The 24936-nt window shown below is 40.6% G+C and overlaps 1 protein-coding gene across 1 annotated transcript in view; it reads right to left on the bottom strand.

Annotated features, from left to right (window-relative positions):
- Nucleotides 1-24936, bottom strand: part of Tprg1 (tumor protein p63 regulated 1) — a 137607-nt gene that overhangs the window by 60283 nt on the left and 52388 nt on the right. The window contains exon 4 of the mRNA XM_036203223.1: nucleotides 7651-7827. Within this exon, the coding sequence (XP_036059116.1) occupies nucleotides 7651-7827 (177 nt within the window). The remainder of the gene's footprint in view (nucleotides 1-7650; nucleotides 7828-24936) is intronic.

Here is a 24936-nt window from a genome sequence, read left to right as displayed (position 1 = left end):
TTCTAGATCACCCCATAATGGACCATGTAGCCAAAAATATTACTAAATAAATAGGCAAAGAGAGAAAATATAAATACGATGGCTGTGTGTCTAAGTATCATTTATAATATTTGGAACTCACAAAGCAAAAGAATCATTTTCAAATATTTGTGAATGAAAAAAAAAAACTAGCTGTTTGAATGTAAAATATTCAGTAAATTATAGAAAGTAGAAAAAGTAAGAGAGTACATGATCATTCTCAAAGATCCATCAAGCCATTAAACAGAGTAATCTAAAATAAATATTTAATAAAATGTAACAATATTTAATAAATTAATATTTAAATTATTGTCAAAGGCACCAATCTAGAAAGTCTATGCTGTAGCTCCAAACTGTGTGGCATTTTGGAAAAGGCAAAACTATAGAGATAGAAAAACCCTAAGTGATCACTAGTGACCGGTGGTAGGTAGAGATGGAGAGTCCAGAAACACTGCTGAACACTCTACACAATGCCAAACAGCTTCCCAGAAATAATAATACCCCTTTCCAAGACACCAGTAATGTTAAGATTGATGAACTCTGCCACAAAGCAGGCACAGCACATGCTGCAGATGAAAGCCAAGGGATGGACTAAAATCTGATTGTGACAAGTATTTAATCAAAACAATGAGCAAGAAGAGAACAAAGAGACCAAAAATAAAACAAAAAAATAGGGAGCAAGTAATAGGTAGCTGATCATATCAAAATCACAAAAAAAAAAATGTGAAAAGAGTAACTGTTCCAATTAAAAGGAAAATAGGATCCAAATGAATTAACTGTGTGACCTATGGGACTATGGCAAAGAACACACGGTAAATACAGAGGATTACTAAGTAGAGACGAAAGGATACACAGTGATATTCTATGGGGGAAATTCGGTATAAAATGATGGAGGTGCTAAAATAATACTGGATTTAAAACACATCTTTAAAACATTGGGCATTGCCAAGGATAAAAAGGAACACTGAGAAGCGGGAGAGGTGGCTTAGCAATCAAGAGCACTTAAACCTCTCATAGAGATCCAGGTTCAATTCCTAGCACCCACGTCAGGTGGCTCACTACCTTTTGTAACTCTAGTTCCAAGGGATCTGGTGCCCTCTTCTGCCCCCTGAAGTACCTACAGGACATAATGCACATAAACTCATACTTGAAGGAAAAAAACCCCATATTTTAAAAAACAATTATTCTTTTGAATAATGAAAGTAAAAACTCATACAGACACACAAATTTAATTGCTTTCTAGGAAAATATTTTTAAAGAGGAAAATTGAATAATCAAACAAAGCTCATCTTATCAGGAAAGTATGCTTATCATTACGTATCTAACAGAACACATCCAAAAAAAAAAAAAACACATGAAGCAAAAATTAACAAAACTAAAGAAAGAACTCAGTTACACAATGACAGACGTTAACACTTCTCTTTGAGGCTGTCATGGTTTGTGTCTGAAATGGCCCCAAAGCTCATGTATTAAACACTTGGTCCCTAAAGGGTAGCACTAGTTTAGGAGGCAGGGCTAGCTGGAGGAAGAGAACTGTGAGGGTCTGCCCTTAGTCACTGGCTCTCTCTCTCTGTCTGGCTCCTGTCCTTCATGAAATGAACTACGTCCTCCACATGCTCCCAGTGCTGACAGATGCTCCAGCACATCGGTCCAACTTGGACTGAAATCTCTGGAACCGTGAACCAAAGTGAATGCTTCTGTTATGTAAGTGGTTTTCTAAGGTATTTCATCATAGATGCGCTAAAAATGACTAATAGAACTAACCATTGTAAAACTGGATAAAATTCAGTCACGTTGTAGATAGCTAAATTAACATTATCAAGACAGTATCCTAATTCATGACCAGCCAACTTAAGTATAAAATTAGTGCCATCAAGAAGATATATAGCAGTTTAGTCCATAAAATAAATGCCAATATATTTATTCATAAGGTGTTAAATGAAGGACATGAGTTCTTGAGGCCGAGAGATGGCTCAATGGTTGTGAGTAGTGGATGCTCTTACAGAGGACATGGGTTTGATTTCCAGCATTCACATGGCAACTCAGAATAATCTGGGGCTCCAGATCCAGGGGGATCTGATGCCTTTTTCTGGCTTCCACAAGCACCTGGCAGGCACACAGTGCACAATGTACATGCAGATAACACATACATCATATAAAATAAGTAATGCTTTTTAATTTAAATATAGTTTCTCTAAATGAAAATCCAATAACATAAAGATATTTAGAAACAAATCAGCTGGTACAACTTGTAAAGTATTTATGGATTCAGGAAGAAATCACAAGAAAAATAATTAGACAATATCTCAAAATGAAAATAGAAATATAGCACATTTCAATGTATGCGAGGCACCAAAAACAATGGTTAAAAGGATAACTTTGAATACTCATAGGAGAAAACATGCCACATCTTACATAATAACCTTGGTTTCTTCTTGAATCAATTATAGAAGAGGAAAAGTTAGCCCCAAATAGACAGATGAAGGAAATTGTAGAAAAAAGAGCAGAATTCAGCAAATAGTAATCAAGCAATAGGCAAATGCAGCAAAAGAGGACAAATGTGTGTCTTTCTCCAGCAAAGTTCATAGATGAGTAGGAAATACAGAGGATGCAAACCACCCTTAGCAAGAAGTGAAAACATTACTAATGTATTTTACTGACATCAACGGGGAAATGAGGAATAGTGTTAATAACTTTATACCTTCAAATCCAACAAGCCCAATATGCTGAGACATTTCTTAAAAAACACAGTTCACTAAAATTAAAGTAAATCAAAGAAAGTATAATTATATAATATTCATGAAATAATTTTATTTAAGAAACTAGTCTACCTAGTCATGTCAAGATTTCCCATGTTAATGCTATCAAACATTCAAAACAGAGATTAAATCACTCATCACCAAAATTTTCTACAAAATCAAGGATAAAATATTTCTCAACTTGTTGTGTGAGGACAGCACGATGCATTAAACTGTGACAAACACCGAACAAACAAATGACAGACTAATGTACCTCGCACATGTCAGCACAGCATTCAATAGAATAATTAAAACTGTACTGTGCTTTGATGAGCATAATGGACTAAAAACTGTGCAAATACCCAGAGATATATGAGGAAGGTAATACACCATGCAGGGACATTTCAAATCAGTAGGGAAAGGTGGAATGTTGAATAAATGATGTAGAAAATGTTAGCTGGTTGACTATCTATTGCCCTACTCAAGCAAATTTCAGATGAAATAGCAACTTAACCACATTTAGAAATTAAATTATGAGCTCTATTGAATAAGTATGGGGAGAGGGGACAGCCTTGCCTTGTTCCTGATTTTAGTGGTATTGCTTTGAGTTTCTCTCCATTTAATTTGATGTTGGCTGTTGGCTTGCTGTAGATTGCCTTTATTGTGTTTAGGTATGTTCCCTGTATTCCCGATCACTCCAAGACCTTTATCATGAAGGGGTGTTGGATTTTGTCAAATGCCTTTTCTGCATCTAGTGAGATGACCATGTGGTTTTTTCTTTGAGTTTGTTTATATGGTGTATTATACTTTTGTATGTTGAACTACCCTTGCATCCCTGGGATGAAGCCTACTTGATCATGGTGGATAATTGTTTTGATGTGTTCTTGGAGTCTGTTTGCCAGTATTTTATTGAGTATTTTTGCATCAATGTTCATGAGGGAGATTGGTCTGTAGTTCTCTTTCTTTGTTGCATCTTTGTTTGGTTTAGGAATCAGGGTAATTGTAGCCTCATAGAAGGAGTTTGGTAATATTCCTTCTGCTTCTATTGTGTGGAACAATTTAAAGAGTACTGGTATTAAGTCTTCTTTGAAGATCTGGTAGAATTCTGCACTGAAACCATCTGGTCCTGGGCTTTTTTTTTGGTTGGGAGACTTTTAATGACTGATTCTAATTCCTTAGGGGTTATTGAACTATTTAAATGGTTTATCTGGTCTTGATTTAACTTAGGTATATGGTACCTATCCAGAAAATTATCCATTTCTTTTAGATTTCCCAGTTTTGTGGAGTAGAGGTTTTTGAAGTATGACCTGATGGTTCTCTGGATTTCCTCATTGTCTGTTGTTATGTCCCCCTTTTCATTTCTGATTTTGTTAATTTGGATGCTCTCTCTCTGTCTTCTGGTTAGTTTGGATAAGGGCTTGTCTATTTTGTTGATTTTCTCAAAGAGCCAACTCTTTGTTTCATTATTTTTTGTATTATTCTCTTTATTTATATTTTATTGATTTCAGCTCTCAATTTGATAATTTCCTGGTGTCTGTTCCTCCTGGGAGACTTTGCTTCTTCTTGTTCTAGAGCTTTCAGGTGTGCTGTTAAGTCACTAGTGTGAGATTTCTCCAACTTCTTTATGTGGGCATTTAGTGCTATGAATTTCCCTCTTAGCACTGCTTTCATAGTGTCCCATAAGTTTGGGTATGTGGTGTATTCACTTTCACTGATCTATAGGAAGTCTTTAATTTCTTTCTCCTGAGTGAGGTAACCCAGACTCAGAAAGACAAACATGGTATGTACTCACTCGTAGTAGGATACTAGATGTAAAATAAAGATGAGTAGACTGCTACACAACTCCAGGTAGGCTACCTAGAAAACAGGACCCTAGGAAAGACACAGGGATCTCCCAATGACAGAGAAATGGATAAGATCTACATGAACAACGGGGATGACAGTGGGAGTAATGAAGGGCAAGGTTGAAGGGAAAGAAAGCTTAGGGGAGCAGGAGATCCCAGCTGGATCAAGAACAGAAAGCGAGAACAAGCAATTACAGACCATGATAAATGAGACCACATGAGAACAGGAAGAAGCAAAGTGCTAGAGAGGTCTCCAGAAATTCACAATGATACATCCACTGTAGACTACTGGCAATGGTCGAGAGAAAGCCTGATCTGACCTAGTCTGGTGATCAGATGGCTAAACACCCTAACTATTGTGCTGATACTCTCATCCAATAACTGATGGAAATGGAGGCAGATATCCTCCGCCAGGCCCCAAGTAGAGCTCCAGGAGTCTAATTGTCAAGAAAGAGGAGGGACTGTAAGAGTATGAATTGTTGAGACCAAGATTGGAAAAGTATAGGGACAAATAGCCAAACTAATGGAAACACATGAATTATGAACCAAAAGCTGTGGAGCCCCCAGCTGGATCAGGCCCTCTGGATAAGTGAGACAATTGAATAGCTTGAACTGTTTGGGAGGCACCTAGGCAGTGGGACCAGGACCTATTCTTAGTGCATAAGCTGGCTGTTTGGAACCTGGGGCATATGCGGGGACACTTTGCTCAGCCTGGAAGGAGGGGACTGGACCTGCCTGTACTGAATCCACCAGGTTGAGCTGAATCTCCAGGGGAGTCTTGGCCCTGGAGGAGATGGGAATGGAGGGGAGGGGCTGGGGACAAGGTGGGGACGGGGGCGGGAGGGGGGAGGACAGGAGAACCTATGGCTGATGTGTGAAATTAAAACACAAATATAATAAATAAAAAACAAGGAAAAAACAATAAATAAGTAAATAATGAGCTCAAAACATCGAAATGGATATTATAATTCATTACACATAATATCTCCCTTGAAAATTTCAAAACCCTGAAAGAATGATAGCTCTGACACTTAGAAAGCAAAGGCCATAAAATAACATTATAAAGTTGTAAGTGCAGTGACACACTAGGATGAAATGCAACCAACATGCACAACAGAAAACAGATGATATTCTTAGCTAGGCTGTGGTGGCACGTGCCTTTAATCCCAGCACTAGGGAGGCAAAGCCAGGCAGATCTCTGTGAGTTCGAGGCCAGCCTGGTCTACAGAGTGAGATCCAGGACAGGCACCAAAACTACATAGAGAAACCCTGTCTTGAATAAACGAAGGAAGGAAGGAAGAAAAGAAGGAAGGAAGGAAGGAAGGAAGGAAGGAAGGAAGGAAGGAAGGAAGGAAGGAAGGAAGGAAGGAAGGAAGAAAGAAAGAAAGAAAGAAAGAAAGAAAGAAAGAAAGAAAGAAAGAAAGAAAGAAAGAAAGAAAGAAGCTCCTTCCCCCAACCCCTGCCAAAAAAGAAAAGAGATGATATTCTCTGACACATAAGCATCTCTAACAACTCCAAAAGGACAAATACTTGGTCTCGTCAAAAAGGGGGCATTTTATAGAAAAATTTACTCCCTTCACATTCTCCTAATGTAAATTAAACAAAAAAAATAATAATTTCTTTAATCTAGCTGACTAGCAAAGTAAGAAAGTTTCATTATACAATGTTGGTGAGATTTGGTACCAAAGGATACCCTCTTGTATCAACATTTACATCTTATACGGTAGGCATTTGACTATCTCTGTGAGTCAAGATTCACATGACTTTAACCTAACAAATTCCACTCCTGGAACTCTAGGTTACAGATGCATTTGCACATTTATGCGAAGTCCCACAAGTAAGACCATTTATGGGAGCACAGTTGGCAGTAGCTAGGGCAAAGGTGGCTGTCCTTCAGCCATCGGTGAGAAGCCAGCTAAGTAGGTTTCGATAGGAACACTCTGCAGTAACAGAGGCTGGAACTTTTCTGCAGATGTGTCGAGTTTTAAAGGTATACACATAGAGACTGTTTGCTAGTTTGTATCTGCAGGCAATGTCTTCAAAAGTAAGCAATAAATTGTTGGTGTCTGTGTAAAGAATGTTGGATAGAGGGTCCAGAGGAGTGGAAAATAGAGGTCTTAAAATTAATATTTTGTGACATTTAAATGTATTTTAAATGTGAACACATTTTTGAAAAACATACTTGTTCTAAAAGTTGATAAACTAAATGGGTCAGTTACTTCTTGTTTCCACTCAAAGAGCAAATGAAACACAGCTCTTTGATATGGTAAGTTTTGGCGAGAAAACGATATGCTGGTTCAAGGTGCTTGAGTTCTCAGATCTGAGAACGTTCCAAGCCCAGTGCCAGGTGCTTAGTGGACAACAATAGCAGCAACAAATAACGCCAACCTTCTGTAAGCTGACAGTTCTGTGAGCAGAGATCATATAGCCTTCAGTCTTTGATGAAGATGGCTACCCAACCACGCACCCACGTCAACACTCCTCCTCTGTAGACCTCACCCAGTCCCTTGTTCATGGTCTGTGACTATTGAGCTCCAGGGTGGAGTTTGAAAAACTACACAGCTCCTGACTATGGGGAGGTCTAGTTTTACAGAACAACTTGAATACCCAACCATATTGAATGCCCCTGACTCTGCCTTCCTCATGGGGCCATGCTGTTCCTCTGCTTGGAGTGCTGTTCTTCTTGCCTGGGTAGCTCCTGCCCAACAACAAACACTAGCTCAAGCGCTTCTCCGGGGAAACCTTCTCTAATTGTTTGCCATATGAACTGAGTAGGAACTTTTCCTCCATATACTCATAGCTCTCACTACTTAAATACATTTAGCTATTTACTTAGATTCTCATTCTAAATTACCAGTTTGCTTCAAATCACATCTCTGGTGCTTAACATAGAGCAGAAGCTAACTTGATACTTTGATGAGCTTAATGGTAGGACTTCCCTTCTCCTCTGCTTCTTCCAGCTTACGTTACTCAGTTGACCATGTTATCGATGTCCCTGCATATGTCTCCCTTGCTTCACAGCTGCTCCAAGTACAAGGCATCTTACTCACTTGTCCAGAGACATCCCTGGGAAGACAAACTTGCCCAGGCAGAGGCGACAGATGGCACTCAGAGGGATCTGCTGCATCTGCACGCAGCTAAGCATGATGAAGTCATATTTGCAGATCAAGAGGGTCTTGTCCGTGAGCAACAGGACCTTCTCCTTCTCGTTGTTCCAGTGGTCAATCCTGGAGGAATAACCGCAGGGCAGAAGCAATGATTGCATGGCCTCTTAAACAGAAATAACAACATCCACTAAGACATCAGGCACTGCACAGAAAAGGGGGCTAAGAAATACCTCCTGCCACCCTTTGTCTGACAATCTGCCCCAGGTGTGAGAGTTGAAGGAATGTAGCATGAATCTTAAAATGTCTTATTGATTAAAACAAACCTGGAACCAGGTATTGGAGTGAATGCTGGAAGACCAGAGAAGCAGAATAAGCCACAAACACCTGACCTGCCAGTTCCTCAGCTGATCCTGTTTCCTCAGGCTAGAAGCCTTTGAGTCCTCATCCAAATGGATCTCAGCTAAACTGCTTCTCAAAAGCCTAAAAGATTAACCAGGCCAAAAAGCTTCTAGCTTTTGGTTTTCACACCTTATACACCTTTTTGCTTACTGCCTTTGCTTCCTGGGATTAAAGGCTCACTTTGTGGGATTAAAGGTGTGAGTTACCATACTTGGCTGTTTCCAGGGTGGCTTTAAACTTACAGAGATCTGGATGGATATCTGCCTCCAGAAGGCTAGGATTAAAGGTGTGAGTGCCACCACTTTCTGGCCTCTATGTCTGTCTAGTGGCTGTTCTGTTCTCTGACCCCAGATAAATTTATTAGGGTACACAATATATTGGGGAATACAATATCACCACTAGGGAAGACTAAGGAAGCCAGGGAAATAAATGTCTGAGGACCACAGAGCTCCAGATGCTTCCCCATTAGATAAACCTATTTGAGAAAACCCAAGTATGCATCATCTTGACCTCCAACCGATTTGTACTTCCTACCCTCCCAGCTTTCCAGAAAGCCTTCATGGAGCAGTCCTCCTCCAGGATACCAGGAATGTCATTGTCCTAACTCAGGCTGCACTACAAAGTCCTCTCACTATCAACTAGCTTACACTGATCTCCAGGAACCATTTGCTATGCGGGAGATGAAACAAAGTTAAATGAGGATCACCATGACCTAAGCAATCACATCCATCTGGGGAAGAGATAGCCAAGCAACTGAGCAACAGACACTTGGTAAGTGCTTACCAACTTGATTCGCTCCCAAAGTGAGAGACTTTTGGGGCACAAGATGAGTGTTTTGGCTGTGAATTAAGAATTCTGAAAGAAAACAAGAAGGAAATATAACAGTGCTTTCTAATTAAGAGGGAGCAGTTGTATTCTGCAGTTCTTGTCAATATAGCAGATCCTTCAGGATATAAGACTTCATGACTTATGGGGCTGGCAAAACGGCTCAGCAGTCAAGAGCACTGGCTACTCTTTCAGAGGACCAGGGTTTGATTCCCAGCATCCACATGGTGGTTCACAACCATCTGTGATTCCAGTTCTAAGAGATCTGGCCCCCGTGAGCACCAGCCATATACATGGTGCACATACATGCATGCTGCCAAAATATGCACATATATAAAATAAATAGATTTTAAAAAGACTTTATGACTTACTAGAATTTAGTGTGTGTTTTGTACTAAAAGATTTACATGTTTGTTTTGTGACCAATTCATGTCAGAATTCTGACCACATGTAATCTAGTGGTTTTGTGTTATGGACACCTTGCCCCCACCCATATCCTGAGCAGCAGCTATGGTGCAGTTCTTAAGATTTAAACTGAATGGCATTACTCCCTCCTGCTGTGGGATTTTCTGTATGTTAAATGTGTTGCTCTGATTGGTTAATAAATAAAACACTGATTGGCCAGTAGCCAGGCAGGAAGTACAGGCAGGAAAAGGAGAGAGGAAAATTCTGGGAAGTGGAAGGCTGAGGAGAGAGACACTGGCAGCCAGCCACCACAAGAAGATGTTAAGATACCTATAAGCCATGAGCCTTGTGGCAACTTATAGATTAATAGAAATGGGTTGCTTTAAGATATAAGAACAGTTAGCCTTCCATGGCCATACAGTTTATAAGTAATGTAAGTCTCTGTGTGTTTACTCAGTTGGGTCTGAGCAGCTGCGGGACTGGCAGGTGAGAGACTTGTCCTGACTATGGGCCAGGCAGGACCAGGAGAACTCCAGCCACACCCTCCAATTTACTGTACAACTTCCCTTTAACTTAGGGTCAAATCCAAGGCTCCTAAGACAATTACCCATTTCTATACAGCCTAGAGTAACTCATCTTACAGCAGAGAGAACGCTCAGTGTCCTAGTCATGGTTCAAATTCATGGGTTTCTTAAGCTACTTCATAAGCCTGTCGCCTCATTAGGCTGTCTAGAAGTGGCTTCATCCTTTCTCTTCCTGCATAGATCTACATAATTTATTTTGAATTTTACATTCATTATAAACATATTGCAAATGTATTGTATTCTATTACATAATTATTATTACATATAATTGTATTGTAATTATATAAATATCTTTGATAGTGAAAGTATAAAGGCCAATGTGAAGTTCTATGGCTTCCATTCTGAATGGCAGCTTCAACTGTATGGAAGTTCATCAAATGGTCTTTGAGTCTGACTGATTTTATTGTATGACTTATTTAATATACATAATTTCTAAGAAGGAATAATATACAAACTGTTTGGGTACCATAAGGACACTAACATGCAGAATAAATATTTATTTATTACAGAAAGTGGCATAGTTCAAGTATGGGTTATCAACAAAATGTATGAGGAAATGTGTATGTGTTTATGAAATAAAACATATGTTTCTGAGCAAATAAATGGATGTCAACGGTGATTTTGAGTCCATTGGAGAAAATGACTATGTGAATGGAAAGATGAAGTTCTATCATTTAATAATCCTGTATGATTATAGAGTTTAAAACTTCTTTGGGCTTGAGTAACTTGTCTATTAAGTGGACACAATACTTCCTCACTATTCTGGTGGTGGAGTATGGGAAGTGACTCCATTGGGGTTCTAAACTTCTCAGTGATTAGTACTGGTGTGGACACAGGTCACTAAAGGGCTTTGGGGAACTGAATATATATGCCACCTTCTTTGTGGTATAAAGACAGTTAAGTGGAAATAAAGTTACATCCATGGGAGGGAAAACTAGAGAAGCATGAAAGAAGAAACTAGGGATGAAATAAAAAGAAAAGAAAACCCAGGAGGGGTCAGCATTGACTGGGACCTCAATGTGCTACAGCCATTGTGCATTTACATGTATTAGTGTTCCATCTGCCCACAACCCCTTGAAGGAGGTGATATCTACAGTCATTCTGCTAGAAAGTTAAGTCACAGTTACAGTATGGTGGAAAGAAACAGCCTCAAATACGAGTGGTCTTCTGAAGTCGGGGTTCTGTGGTTCCCACCCACTCTAAACAGCAACATTCAATTTCTCTTCTCCTTGAGAGATGATTCTTGATAGTCCGCTTAACATGTTCTGTCTTAGGAAAGACTGAGACGGCCGATCAGCTATCTACATAAACCTCTCTAAATAGACCGTATCTGCTTAGCAGTGTGTTATACATGGCCGCCTAATAAACCACACTTGTTTTAAGTCTGAGAGAAAAAGAAAGAAAGAAAGAAAAAAAACCTGCAGCTTTTGGTTGAATGGTTTTACTGAAAATGTCAGCACTCCATAATGAGATTTATTTTAAAGGTAAAAGATTCCGGGAAAAAGGAGGATTCTTTTTAGGAACACAGAGTGCTCTGCTGTGACACAGACTCTGCATAATTTACACGTGGGGATGTCTGAATTCAAGTAAAAACTTAGGCCTATAAATAACTCAGGCCCCCATCCCCAGCTCCTAGGTGGTGGTGTTTATTTGGACTTTGGTCATATCTTCATTTCCTCAAGAACTCATGCAAACATTGACCCACATAGTCTTGAAACAAATGCCCTTGAAGTTTGGAAGGTAATAATAACAAACATAGGAAAAGGAATAACAGCCACCCAGAGCTGCTATAGCTCAGGGAGATTACTGAGGCCTGGGACATCAATGATCTCTTTTACTACCCACAAAACCTAACCCTTTGGACTGAATGCAATCACTTCTGCTATAAAGTTGCATAAACTAAAATGATACACTCGGTATGTTGCACATAGCAGGGTCATATATACAAGGGCCTGAGACGAATATTGAGACATCAAATCTAGGCATAGTTTTGGCTCTCTCCCTAGTGACACCTCCAAGCAAAGAACCCTTAGCGTGTATGCAAATGTGGTCAAACACCTCTTAGAGGGGCACTTGTGACCCCACATGCCACTGCAACAGTTCCTTTCTCTAGCAAATGTCCCCAAACACATATATATGGAGAATATGGATATGTGTGTGGCATAGGCAGATATAGTATACATATAGAGAACTATATAGATATTGTGAGTGCATATATATGCATGTACACATATGTATATATGTGTGCATATAAGCATGTCTGCATGTGTGCTGCATGGGCAGATATTATATATATAGAGAGAGTGATATAGATATACAGAGAGTGCACATGTATATATATATGCACATACACATGTATATACAAATATATGTGTGCATATAAACATAAAAATATATGTATGTTTGTGTGGCATGGGCTCATACACATATATGCATGTGGAGGTCAGAGGTCAAAGTCAAGGGTCCCCCATTGATTCTCCAACTTGTTTTTGAGACAGAGCCTCTCACTGAAACTGGAACTCACAGACTGTCTAAACTGACTGGCTGAGACCTCGGGGTTCTTCTGTCTCTCTCTACTCCCCCACGCCCAGTGATGAGATTATGGGTATCCACCACAATGCCAGCTTAACATGGCTTTGGGGGATACAGGCCTGGGTCTTCATGCATGGCCTTAGGCCCTCATGTACGGACTTGGGTCCCCATGCACACACAACGGTCTTCCTAGCCACCAAAATAACTACTTTTAAAATTAGAAAATATTTGCATCTCTCTGATTGATCAGGTTGCTAAACAGTTTTTTTAAAGATATTTCTTAGCCATTTTTATTTCCTTTGAGAGCCTGTTCAGATCTATAGCCCCTTTTTTATATCTGGTTGTTTGTTTTCCTGATTTTTGAAGAGATTTCTGTGCTCTGGCTATGAACCCTCTGCAGAAGAACAGCTGACAAAGATTCTCCCCACTCGGTGGACCTTTGCTTCCCTTGGTTGATTGTTTCCTTTGCAGTACAGAGCTTTCTGTTTTAGGATTCCCCACTGGTGAATTTGGGGGACTAATGCTTGAGCACACAAGGTCCTAGTTGGAGATTTCCTCTCACCCCACTCAGAGCTGCTAAGATCAGGAAAAGCAATCTGACAGCAAATTGCAAAGAGGTGCAGCTACTATGGAAATCAGCATGAAGAATTCTCAAAAAGCTAAAAGTAGAGGCATCATATGATCCAGTGATACCGCTCCTTGGCATATACCCAAAGGACTCAATATCCTGGTCCACAGATATGCAGCTTGGCCGTGTTCACTACAGCTGCAGTCACAATAGCTAGGGAGTGGAAGCAGTTAGATGTCCATCAACTAATGAACGGATAATGAAAACGTGTTAGATACACACTAGGGGATTCTAGTCAGCTATTAAACAAATACAATTTCAGGTAAACAGATGGAATTAGAAAATATTATACTGAGGTAACCCAGACCCAGAAAGACGAACACTACATAGTCTGTGTTATTTGTGAACCCTGGCTCTGAATCTTTGGGTGTGAGCCTATATCCTAGAGCAACCACGGAAGCCAGGAGAGAGAAAAAGGGCCACTAGGGGAGGGAGCCCTAGAGAGGGGGATAGCAGGACACAGGTGTTACAGAGAAAGGGTGGACAGACTTCTGGAGGTTTTAACTGAGGAAGAAAGAGGTAGGAGTGGTGAGGACTGGAGCCACTTGTTCCCTAACAGTGTTTTCTGGACAGGGCAGAAGACCAGTCCCATGGACTCTCAACAAGACATCTGCTTCCACAAGACCTGCCAGGACTGCACCAGTTGAGAGAACAACATGAAGAAGGAAAAGTTAACAAGGCTGCACCCCTAGATGAGGAGTTACAGAATGGCTGCTGGAGGGAGGAGGAACCTGTTCTTTTTCCCAGGGAGGAGATCCTAATCCTAAATGGTCAGCCCTAAACACATGCCAATAAGAATGGCATTCATGGGCTTCCGTTATCTTCCACCCTCTCTGTACACACTCATCTGAAGAGGTCATTAATTTGACAGGAAGTGATTGAGGGAACACGGAAGGAATTGGAGGGGTGGGGTTGCTGGACAGGACATAAACATGGTGTGCTCATTTATGAAATCCTCAAATAATTTTCAAATAAACTAAAACTTTTAAAAATTGAATTAAAAAATGGAAAATACAAACTGTCCTTCAAGTTCCCAGTTTATATGCTATCTGTTGCATGGACCCGAATCCTCCAAGTGGGTGTCATTTCTTCAAAGGACAACAAAGCCGTTTTCAGTACATCTCCTCTGGCCGTAATCACAGTCTCTGTGGTACAGTTTATTTCTGTGTTGGACTCACCTCACATACTGAATGGAGGTTCCTCTGGAGCAGAATCTATACCACATTTATGCCTGGGTCTCTGTGCTGTACCCAGCAAGCTCTCAACAAACAAGGAGAAAGTATGGTGAAAGAACAGAAACCCGCCATCTATCTCCCAAGGTGAGACACAGCCCTCACTGGCACCCCTGACTTCTGCTGTGGTTCCTCAGCACCAGCATCCCTGTCTTTCCTGGCAGGGTGGAGGAGCCATATGTGCCCAGGGAGGAGAGAGAGTACCTGAGAACTCCAGTTCCAGTTTCCCAGAGATGACAAGTTTCACCAGCAGAGGGCAACAGCGAACTAACAATGACAAACTATACTGATCCTGCAAGCTACCTGGTCCCATTTCCCAGTTTTCCAGTTTGTGGTCATCCCAGGTACCCTCGCTGCAGCCCAGACCTGTGTCCAACGATACTTCAGTTGTTCTTCTGAGACAAGGAGATCAATTTGTTGTTTGTAAATGAGCTTCTAAAAAAAGATTTTCTACTAATGTTCTCTCTCTGTCTCCGTCTCTCTCTCTCTCTCTCTCTCTCTCTCTCTCTCTCTCTCTCTCTCTCACTTAGGTTTTTCCTGATGCTGAATAAAGTTATTATGTGTTATCAACCAATCAACTAAGTGTACTGCTCAAGCCCCTGAAGAGAACACAGCATCTTGGCTAGCCCGGAGTCAGCGGACTAGGAGAAAAACACCTAATCACTCATTCCACACACGTTCCTTGAGCAGCCACTGGGTTCTAGAATCTGAAGAGAATCAAATTTGGGTTTACTGTTCAAACACAAACTGCTGAAAACTATATGGCCTCAGAGCAAAGCATGCCGCACCTACCCTGAGTTAAGTGGAGTCTTGTGAATGTTGAACTAAATTACCCACAGACTTTTCTTTCAAGACTTTGGTTAGCGCTTCTCTAAGCCACTCCCATTTGTTCCAAGTGAGAGCCCCTCAAAAGATACACAGTTTCGAATAAAAATCCAATACCACACACCTGTCTTAGCCCCAGGTCTCTAAACCTGGTTGCTTGTGAAGCAATTGTGTGTCCCCACTACCCTGTACAGCCATATGGACCAGGCTCTACGCTCCTTCTTAGGAATAGTGAGAAGGTCTGCCCTGACACACACGCAGCTCTGTGTTGTGAGGAGGAACACATACAAGAAAGAATTGCTCAGTGCCGGGGGGTATAATGTGGCTGGAAGAAGGTTTAACTCAGACCCACTGGGGCAAACTGTGGTCTCATGGTTCCTGCCCACTGCCCACAGGGCTGAGGATAAAGAGTCTCTGGCATCTACTCCATGCCCTGGCAGAAGGTTCTCCTGAAGCATGCCATTTTCTACAGTCTGGCGAAGATCTTAGTGCTGGGAAAGCACAAGCTGAGAAGTCTGGATGACATTTCATAAGGTGAAAAAAAGAAAGCAATTCAGAAGAATTTATTTCTTGAGTGTTTTTTAACATGCGCCTAACATTGGGTAGATGGAGGATGCCCATAGGAAATGGATAGGAAGGGACTGGGAGATATCTCAGTTGGTAAATTGCTCCCCTTACAAGCACAAAGACCCAAGTTCAAGTCCCAAAACCCACATAAAAAAATGGTGACATGTGCTTGTAGAGACATGCTGGCATAGAGACAGGCAGATCCTGGGGCTCTGACAGTCTACCAGCCAGGCAGCCCGGCCTACATGCAGAGTTCCAGACTGGAGAGCCTCCATCTCAAAAATCAATGAATGGATGTCACTTGAAGAGCAAGTCTAGATTCAACAGTCATGCATACACATGTACCCCACTACACATTCTCATTCTCTCTCTTATACACACACACACACACACACACACACACACACACACACACACACACGTGCACACACGCACGCACACACACATGGAGGAAAGACCTAGAAACACAAACACTGTGTCAGTTGCTACGATAATCTTCACCAGACGACCCTCACAAGTAGTTATAAGTAAACTGAGGCACAATAGTTTTGTGCTGCCTGTTGGAATCAATCCATGTGTTGGAGCCCTAGTCCCCAACATTGACATTAGCAGATGGAACCTTAAGGTGATTAGGGTTAGATGAGGTTGTGAGAGAAGAGTTCCTCAGTAGAATGAGCACCTCATAGGAAGAAAAGAGACTGGTTTCATTCCTCAGCACAAACACACAACAAGAAGCAGCTTCTGCTGGCCAGAAACAAGGCCTTCAGCTACAACCTTAGGTTTTGAGCCTCTAGAACTAAGGAAAAAATGTCTGCTGTGTCACCCATCTGATGCATAGTGTTCTGTTATGCTAAACTAGCCAAGACGGGACATTAACTTGCCAGTGACATGTAACCAGCATTCATCCAACATGTATGCAACGAGTTCTTGAGGAAGCCACATTACCATCATCCATTGGGGAAAGACTTTAAATTTCTCCAGTTAGTCAGTAATGGTTACTGAACACCTGTGTAGGTCTATATAATGTTCCTCTGTATTGGACTAAGAATGCTTCTACCATGTTCCCTGTCCCCTAAGAAGCTTATAACCTAATGAAGGAAATACAAGCAAATTGCTAGGTAGAGTTATAAACGAGATGGAGATTCACACAATGGGCAACTGACATGTGGTTAACCATTAACATTTACTTGATGTTATTTTTTCTTAAGTTTCCCTCTACAAGCTTCACGTGGATTGTATGTATCCTTTAGACTTTCATCATCTGTGATGAAGGTCATGGTACCATCACAGAGGACAAACCACAGCATAGAGTGGTAAAGTAACCTGCCCGGTGCTGGAAAAATTACTAAATGCATTTCTCTGTTGTATGTGTGAGTGAGTGCACACACGGCGTGTCACATGGATGGACATGAGAGGACAACTTGTGGGGTCATTTTTTTACTCTCCCCTCGGAGAAAACTCTGGTTGAAACCTTAGAGATGGTCAACTTTACCTGCTGAGACATCTCGCCAACCCAGCCAATGCGTTTAATTCACAACACCGTTGAAGCAAAGTACTTGATGCCACCAGGAAAGTAGAAGATTAACGTGAATTGTGTTTGAAGGATATCTTGCAGGATGATCCAGAGATTTAGCTAGACATAGAAGTATTAAGTTCGGACAAACAGAACCAGCAGCATGCCCCTCAATACAGGGCATGTCACAGGATGGCTGACAAGATGAAAGGTGTTGCGTATGATATCATTAGAACCATGGAGATTGAGTCATTCGAGAAGCTAGCTGTAAGTCACAAAAAGTCTGATACAGGAGACTGGACATGGGGTCTAGGCATCTAATACCCTTTAAAAAGAAGCTGCATGCAGTAGGAGAATTTGCAGTATGGTGATGAACCAAATATTTCCAGGGCCAGCTCGAGGAACTGGAGTCATAGCTAAAAATGTTCAGCCTGCCTGGTAGCTGCTCTTTGAACTGAGTCCTGGGGAATTTTTAGGTAGCATTGAAAGATGTGTGCATTTACATAATCTTTCATGTTGGAATGCATCAGAGAATTTCCAAGTATTTCTTGTCCAATGCAGAGAAAATGTCCCTCGCTGTCGTAAACCAGGAAAACTAAGATGAAAGAGACCTACTGCCTCATGTCACAGTCCCAGCCTAGCCTGGTGCAGAGATACTGGCTTATAAATGTCTATTTCTTTCCTCATGCCCCTTCACTGGAGGCAATTTGTATGTGTGTGAAATTTTGTCAAGATTCTTAGGAGCTCAGGTTGTAGCCACAATTCAATCTTTTTCTTTGACTCCACCTCAAGTGCTAGGTCCCTGAGGAGGGACCGTCTCTTTGTCACACAGGCCCAGGGTTGAAGAAGCAGTTCTGCCATGTGCCAGCAGTTAAGATCATGAAAAAAAAAAAAAGTTACTTTTTTTTGACTGAAACTCAATTTTCACATCTTGGGTAATAGGACAGAGCATTATCCAAGAGCATTCTAGGGTTGTTGTGAGGAAAAGAATCACTCCATACACAGAACACAATGAAACACAAAGCACATGTGAATTTATTTGTTATAATTGGCTAGTGATACAATCACAATGAAGGAGACAATTTCCAAATCCCTTGAAAATTGTTGAAACTTGTGTTGAATTAACAAGCCAATTAGTGAATGATTAAGTCAAACTCCCATAAAGAGACTATCTCAAGCCTGTCAATCTTCTCAGACACACAAAATAACTATTTTTCAACATCCTAATAATCATAAAAGAATATTTAATTCTATATTTATATAATTCTAAACTTATGTATATTTGCCTGTTTGTCTAGCATGGCTGCTTTTATTTCTAGTCTATTAGATGCCACATTCTAGCTGTTCTGAATTCAAATATGAGCCATACATGAAATTGCCGCTAAAGGTGGCCTGTGTGGGCTATTTTGCAAAGTTAGGAGTTGAGCAGCTGGGACATAATAAGTAAGAGGGCCTGTGGAAGCAGGTATGCTCCAGCTATTTAGATAGTCTGACCAGACCAGCCAACACCGGACTCATACATGAGCACAACCCAGAAGTCAGGAGGCAGCAAGCAGCTTGGATTATGGCTTGAAAGAAAATTTGATTTCCATCGATTTGCAATAGAGATTCCTACTACATGGGATAAAGAATTTCTTTTAAGGAGCAATACCAGTAAACTAGGTCAGAAGTAATGCTTACCTTTACTGATCCCCAAATGCAAAATTATTCAGTTATGGGCTTTAGAAGTAGAGTGATGAACCAAATGAACTCTTATGCTTCCTGTGCTTATATTCCAGGAAGAGTCAGAGATGGATGATGGTACAGCATTCTGGAAAAAGGGATTGAGGAGGGGCTGAGGAGATGGCTGAGCAGTACAGTGTACTGGCTGCCTTGTAGAGAAACTGAGTTCACTTCCCAGCACTCAGGTGATGACTCACAACTCCAGGGACCCTGACATTCAGGTCTCCATGGGCACCTGGCATGCATGCAATGCAATACATACGTGGAGGCAAAATACTGATACAGCTAAAAGAAGAACAAGTTTTAGAGCAGTTTGGAGAATACCCATGGGAATAGTACACAGTGGAGAGACTCTGCAAAATCCCTAAGAGCCATAAGAGGATGCAAAGAAGTGGGAAGGAATTTAAGCAAAGATCAGATCATGGATGGAAATGACATTTTCTCTGAAACCTATTAGGTCTTTTTTTTTTTTCAAGACAGGGTTTCTCTGTAGCTTTGCAGCCTTTCTCAGAACTCACTCTGTAGCCCAGGCTGGCCTCAAACTCCCAGAGATCCTCCTGCCTCTGTCTCCCAAGTGCTGGGATTAAAGGCGTGCGCCACTGCCGGGCTTATTAGAGCTTTTCACATTACATGCCTATGACATCCTATTTTACAGATTCGGGAACCATGCCTCAGTCAATGTGGCTTAGACGTAGTATAAAATGACCAAGGCAACAGTGTGTTCAACGCTTCTGACGGCAATCCCAGCCAGTATGTATTCCATTGAGTTGTTTTTCCTCTTACGTTTCCTACACTGTGAGACAATTTTGCTCTCCCCACAATGCTACCACCACCAAGACAGCATTTTAATAGCTACACCAAAGAAAAGGATCTGAGAACGTGCTACTCTTTGCTTCCCCCTCCCCAACAAAATTAATGAATGGATGTTAAATCGCTCAAGTCAGCACACCAGGAGTTCATAAGAAGGGGAGGACCCTCTTCTCCTCTGAATTCTCTTTAAGGAATTCATTTGATCAGAAGCCAAGAACTAGACCTCATGGTGAGAAGCCAGAAGGGGGAAAAGCAAAACAAATGTGCACATCTCTTCTCCTCAACTGTTTCCTTTTTATTGAAAAGAGAAAGATATCTGGTTGCTGTAGTCCATTAATTGTGGTTCTCTGGGTCCAGAGATCACAGTCCAAACCAGTCAAACCTGGAAGGAGGGGAGGAGCTGTCAAAATACATGAGGAATCCCACTGAAATCCAAGAACAGGAACCACGGCACAGCTGGGCTCCATGGGACCTGGGGAGCCCTTAGGAGCCAGGGGTGGACAGATCTACCCTTCCAGTGGTAGTCGATCTACATTTCTGTGCCTCTCTTACACTGGGTTGTTTCCTCTTGACTGGAGTGGTCCTGCTGCATTGGTCACTTTTTATTCCTCTTTAGTTCCACCTTGCCCATAACCCTCAGTAGCTTCCTGTGCAGACCGGAATCTCTCTTCAAATCCTCAAGAGAGAGATTTCTGTTCTGGATAGATTAGCTCATTCATGTGAATTGTTCTATTGGTTCACAGGCAGAGATTAGTCCCTGTGTCCAACCAGATGGCCTGAAAGTTCTACAATAATAAAAATGGGACTTGAAGGACCGAGTTAGGGACACCAAGAACTTTTCTGCCTCTTTGTGAATCTGAGACAAAACATGACCTTTAATAATTTTTAAAATCCTAGCTCATTCTAATAGTGTCCTGGCTTCTACCCTTTTTTAACCTCATAAGAGATGTAATTAATGCTTTTAGCTGCCTTTTTACTACATTTTTGGCATCTGGTTTACTGTCAAATTGGGTTTTTGTTGTTGTTGTTATTGCTACCTCCTTTCTCCCTCTGTATAAAGTGTGCATGGGGGGTCTCTCTCTCTCTGTATGCAGTGGGGAGGAGGGGGGGGTCACAAACCCAAGAGAAAGCTTGGTTTCTCAAAAAAAAAAAAAAAGACTTGGAAAATGGAAAAAAAAACCTAAAAGACATATCTGCTCCAACAGACGTACACATCACAATATGAAAAAGCAAGGAATATGAGAAAGCCCAGCAGTGACTTCTGAAAAAAAGTGACTTCTGAAATAGACTATACCTTCTCAATAACCAAACCCAAAGGTACTGACATGGCTAATGTGCCTGAAAAGGAATTCAGAAGTCTACCTTTTAAAATCAGTAGCAGTAAGAACATTAAAATAAAGAGATAAATGCAGAAAGGAAGTCAATTTAGAACCTGGAAAAGAGGATGTGCAGCATGGATAAGAAACTCTACAAAGAGTAGCAAGACTCTGTAGTTTGAGGATTATAAACATGTACCACCACATCCTGATACTATCTACTTAATTTATGTATTTGTTTATTTTTATTATTTGAGAATTTTATACATGTGTACAATAAAATATGATCATACCTACTCTCTTTTCCTCCTTGTGGGTCTCCTCATACACACCAATATCCCAACTTTACATTTGTGGTGTTTTGAAAGAATATGGCCCCCTTAGGGAGTGACATTATGAGGAGGCATGGCTCAGTTGGAGTAGGTATGGCCTTGTTAGAGGAAGTGTGTCACTTTGGGGGTAGTCTTTGAGTCTTCTATGTTCAAGCTACTCTCAGTGGCATAGTTAACTTCCTGTTGCCTGTGGATCAAGATGTAGAACTCTCAGCTCCTTCTCCATCACCATGACTGTCTGTCTGCATACTGCCATGTCCTGCCATGATGGAAATGGACTAACCCTCTAAAACTTTAAGCCACCCCAATTATTTTTTTCCTTTTGAAAAGTTGCTGTGGCCATGGTGTCTCTTCACAGCAATAAGAATCTTAAGACAACATACTTGCATTTTTTTAAATACCACAAAATCCATTTAGTGGCACCCATATGTGTATGTGTTATTCTTGATTTTAGTGTAATTGCTTTGAGTTTCTCTCCAGAAATGGGTACTTTCAATTCTCTAGTCAATAAACATATCATGTGACAGTTAATCTTGATTGTCAATTTATGGAACTTAGAGTGACCATAGAAACATGTTTCTGGGCATGTCACTGAAGAATTACAGCTATTACATTCATTGAGGTAGACAGATCTACGTAAAATGTGTGCAGTAGCCCACATTCTATGGACTACTCACCTGAGAGCAAGCATGCATCGCTTGCTGCTTCCTGCCAGCAGATGCTATGTGAACAGCAGCCTCAAGCTCCTGCCACCATGACCTCCTCACCATGATAGACTCTACCCTGGAACTGAGTCAAAATAAGCTGTTCCTTCTTCAGTTCTTTTTCTCAGGATATTTCATCCCAGTGAAAAGGCAACAAATGATATAGAGCACCAGAAAAAAATCAACAGAGTTAAATTATACCATCAGTCAATTTTTTCTAATGGACAAGTGCAGAATATTCTTAACAACCCATGGACATTCTCCAAAATAGACCTTCTTTTAGGCCATAAACAAGTTATAACAAATATAAATTAAATTAAATATTTCCTTATATCTTGTCAAATAATAATGAAATAATGAGCAAAAAAACTGTAGAAACTACTTTAACAAATAGATATAAAATAGTATACTGTTTCCAGATGTGCTGGCACCTTCCTGTAATCCCAGTCCCCAGGAAGCAGAGACAAGAGAATCAACACAAGCTCAAGGCAGCCAGGGCCACTTAGTGAGACTCTGTTTCAAACAAAGTATATTCTTGAATGATAAATGAATTGAATAAAACAGTAAATAAAGTTTTCAATTCCTAGACTTAAATAAAAATGAAAACAAAGTTTGCCAGGACCTTTTGATATGGCCAACGTAGTCTTAAGAGGGAAGTTTATGCATGTGTGTTTACATTTTCAAAAATCAGAAATGTTTTAAAGATATACTTCCAGGTCTTAGATAACAAGAGCAAGCCAAATTCCAAATTGCTGGACAAGAATACATAATAAAGATCAGAGTGGAAATTAATGGAATGGAGAGTGAAAGAACAATCCAAAGAACCAGTGAAGCAGAGTTGGCTCTTTGAAAAGATAAAAGATATTGACATCTGGGATGAGTGACCCATACAATCATCCCCCTAGAGACAGACAGGCAGATCTCTATAAATTTAAGCTAGCCTGGTCTACAGAGCAGGCTCTGGCCAGCTACAGCTACATAGTGAGACCATCTCAAAAACAAACAAGAAGATATCCACAAATAGTTAGCCAAACTAACCAATTTCAAGAAAGAAGTACCAGATCAATGAAATTAAGATAAAGATGGGTTCATTACATCAGATTCTAACAGAATTTTGAGGATTATGGTTGTGTTAGTCGGGGTTCTCTATAGGGATACACACATGAGAGCGCGCGTGCACACACACACACACATACAGGGGATTTATTAGAGTGGCTTACAGGATGTGATTCAACAATGGCTGTTTACCAAAGAAAGGGCCAAGAATCCAATAGTTGTTCAGTCTATGAGGCTGGATGTCTCAGCTCATCTTTGGTATACACTGGAATCCTGAAGAATTAGTTTCTAAGACAGTGGTTCTCAACTTTCCAGATGCTGAAACCCTTCATGCTGTGGTGAGCCCCAACCATAAAATTATTTTTGTTGCTACTTCATAGCTATAATGAATCATAATTTAAATATCTGATATTAGATCCCTGTGAAAGAGTCATTTGGCCCCTCAAGGGGCCATTACCCACAGGTTGAGAACCAGTGCTCTGATGTCAGTGAAGGAATGGACTTGCTAGCAAGAATGAGAATAAGCAGGCAAAGAACAAAGGCTTCCTTCTTCCATGTTCTTTATATAGGCTGCCACCAAAAGTTGTGACCCAGATTAAGGGCATGTCTTCCCACTTCAAAGGATTTAAACAGGAAAAAAAATCCCTCACAGGTATACACAACCTCGAGAGGTTTAGTTAATTCCATATATAGCCAAGTTGATAATCAAGAATAGCCATCTCTATTTTGAAAATTCGTATTCCAATAAATTGGAAAATCTAGAAGGAACTAATCAGTTACTGGACACATGTGATAAAAGAGCCATATACCCAGCAATGAGATTAAAGTAGGAATAAAGAGACCCCTCAAGAAGTAAAATTCCAGACCAGATGAATTCACTACTGAGTCCTATCAGACCTTTAAATAACCAACGTTCATGCTCTTCAAACTATTCTATAAAAAAGAAATGGATAGAAACCTAGCAGACTCTTCTATGAAGCCAAAGATTCTTATACCAAAACTAGATAAAAAAAAAATACTATAGACCAACTTCCCTGAGGTACATAGATGCAAATTTTCTCAATAAAATAAGTACAGGCCGAAATAAACAACATGTTAAGAATATTACATGCTATGACGAAGTTAGTTTTGTTTCAGGAATCTAAGAAAGATTTAACATGCATAAGCCAATGAATGCAATATACCCTAAGCAGACTCAGAGGCGGAAATCACATGATCATGTCAATAAATGCACTGAAGGCCTTTGACAAAGCTCTGCAATCCTCTGTGACTAAAGTCATGAAGAAACTGGGAATTGAAGGAATCCTCTTCAACACAGGAGAGTCTATGTGACAGATGTGTACATTACTTCATAGTGAATGAGGAACGACTCCAAACATTTCCCCTAGAATAAGGGATGAGACACTGGTGCTCTATTCATCCTTCTTTAATGTTGAATTCTTTGCCAGAACAAGAAAGCTGGAGGCAAAAATAGGGAGAAGCACAAGCCAGGAAGAAATGACTCAAATTATCCCTCTGCAGACCATATGATTCTACTGCTAAAAGACCCAGATGACCAACAGACAACTTTCACGGCCAGTGAGCACTTGAAGCAAAGTAGTGGGACGCAAGATCAACATACAGAATCCATTGACTTTGTCCATCAATAATGCACACTCTGGGAAAGATCGAACAAACACTTCCATTAATAAAGGCCTCATGGCTACTTACCTGGAAAATTTCCAGGTGACGGTCCTGACCAAAATTCCATCTTGGTCAGTATTTAATATTTTTAATAAA

This window comes from Onychomys torridus, chromosome 12, assembly GCF_903995425.1.
Source record: "Onychomys torridus chromosome 12, mOncTor1.1, whole genome shotgun sequence".
Lineage (NCBI taxonomy): Eukaryota > Metazoa > Chordata > Mammalia > Rodentia > Cricetidae > Onychomys > Onychomys torridus.
This window is presented reverse-complemented; position numbering and strand designations above follow the sequence as displayed.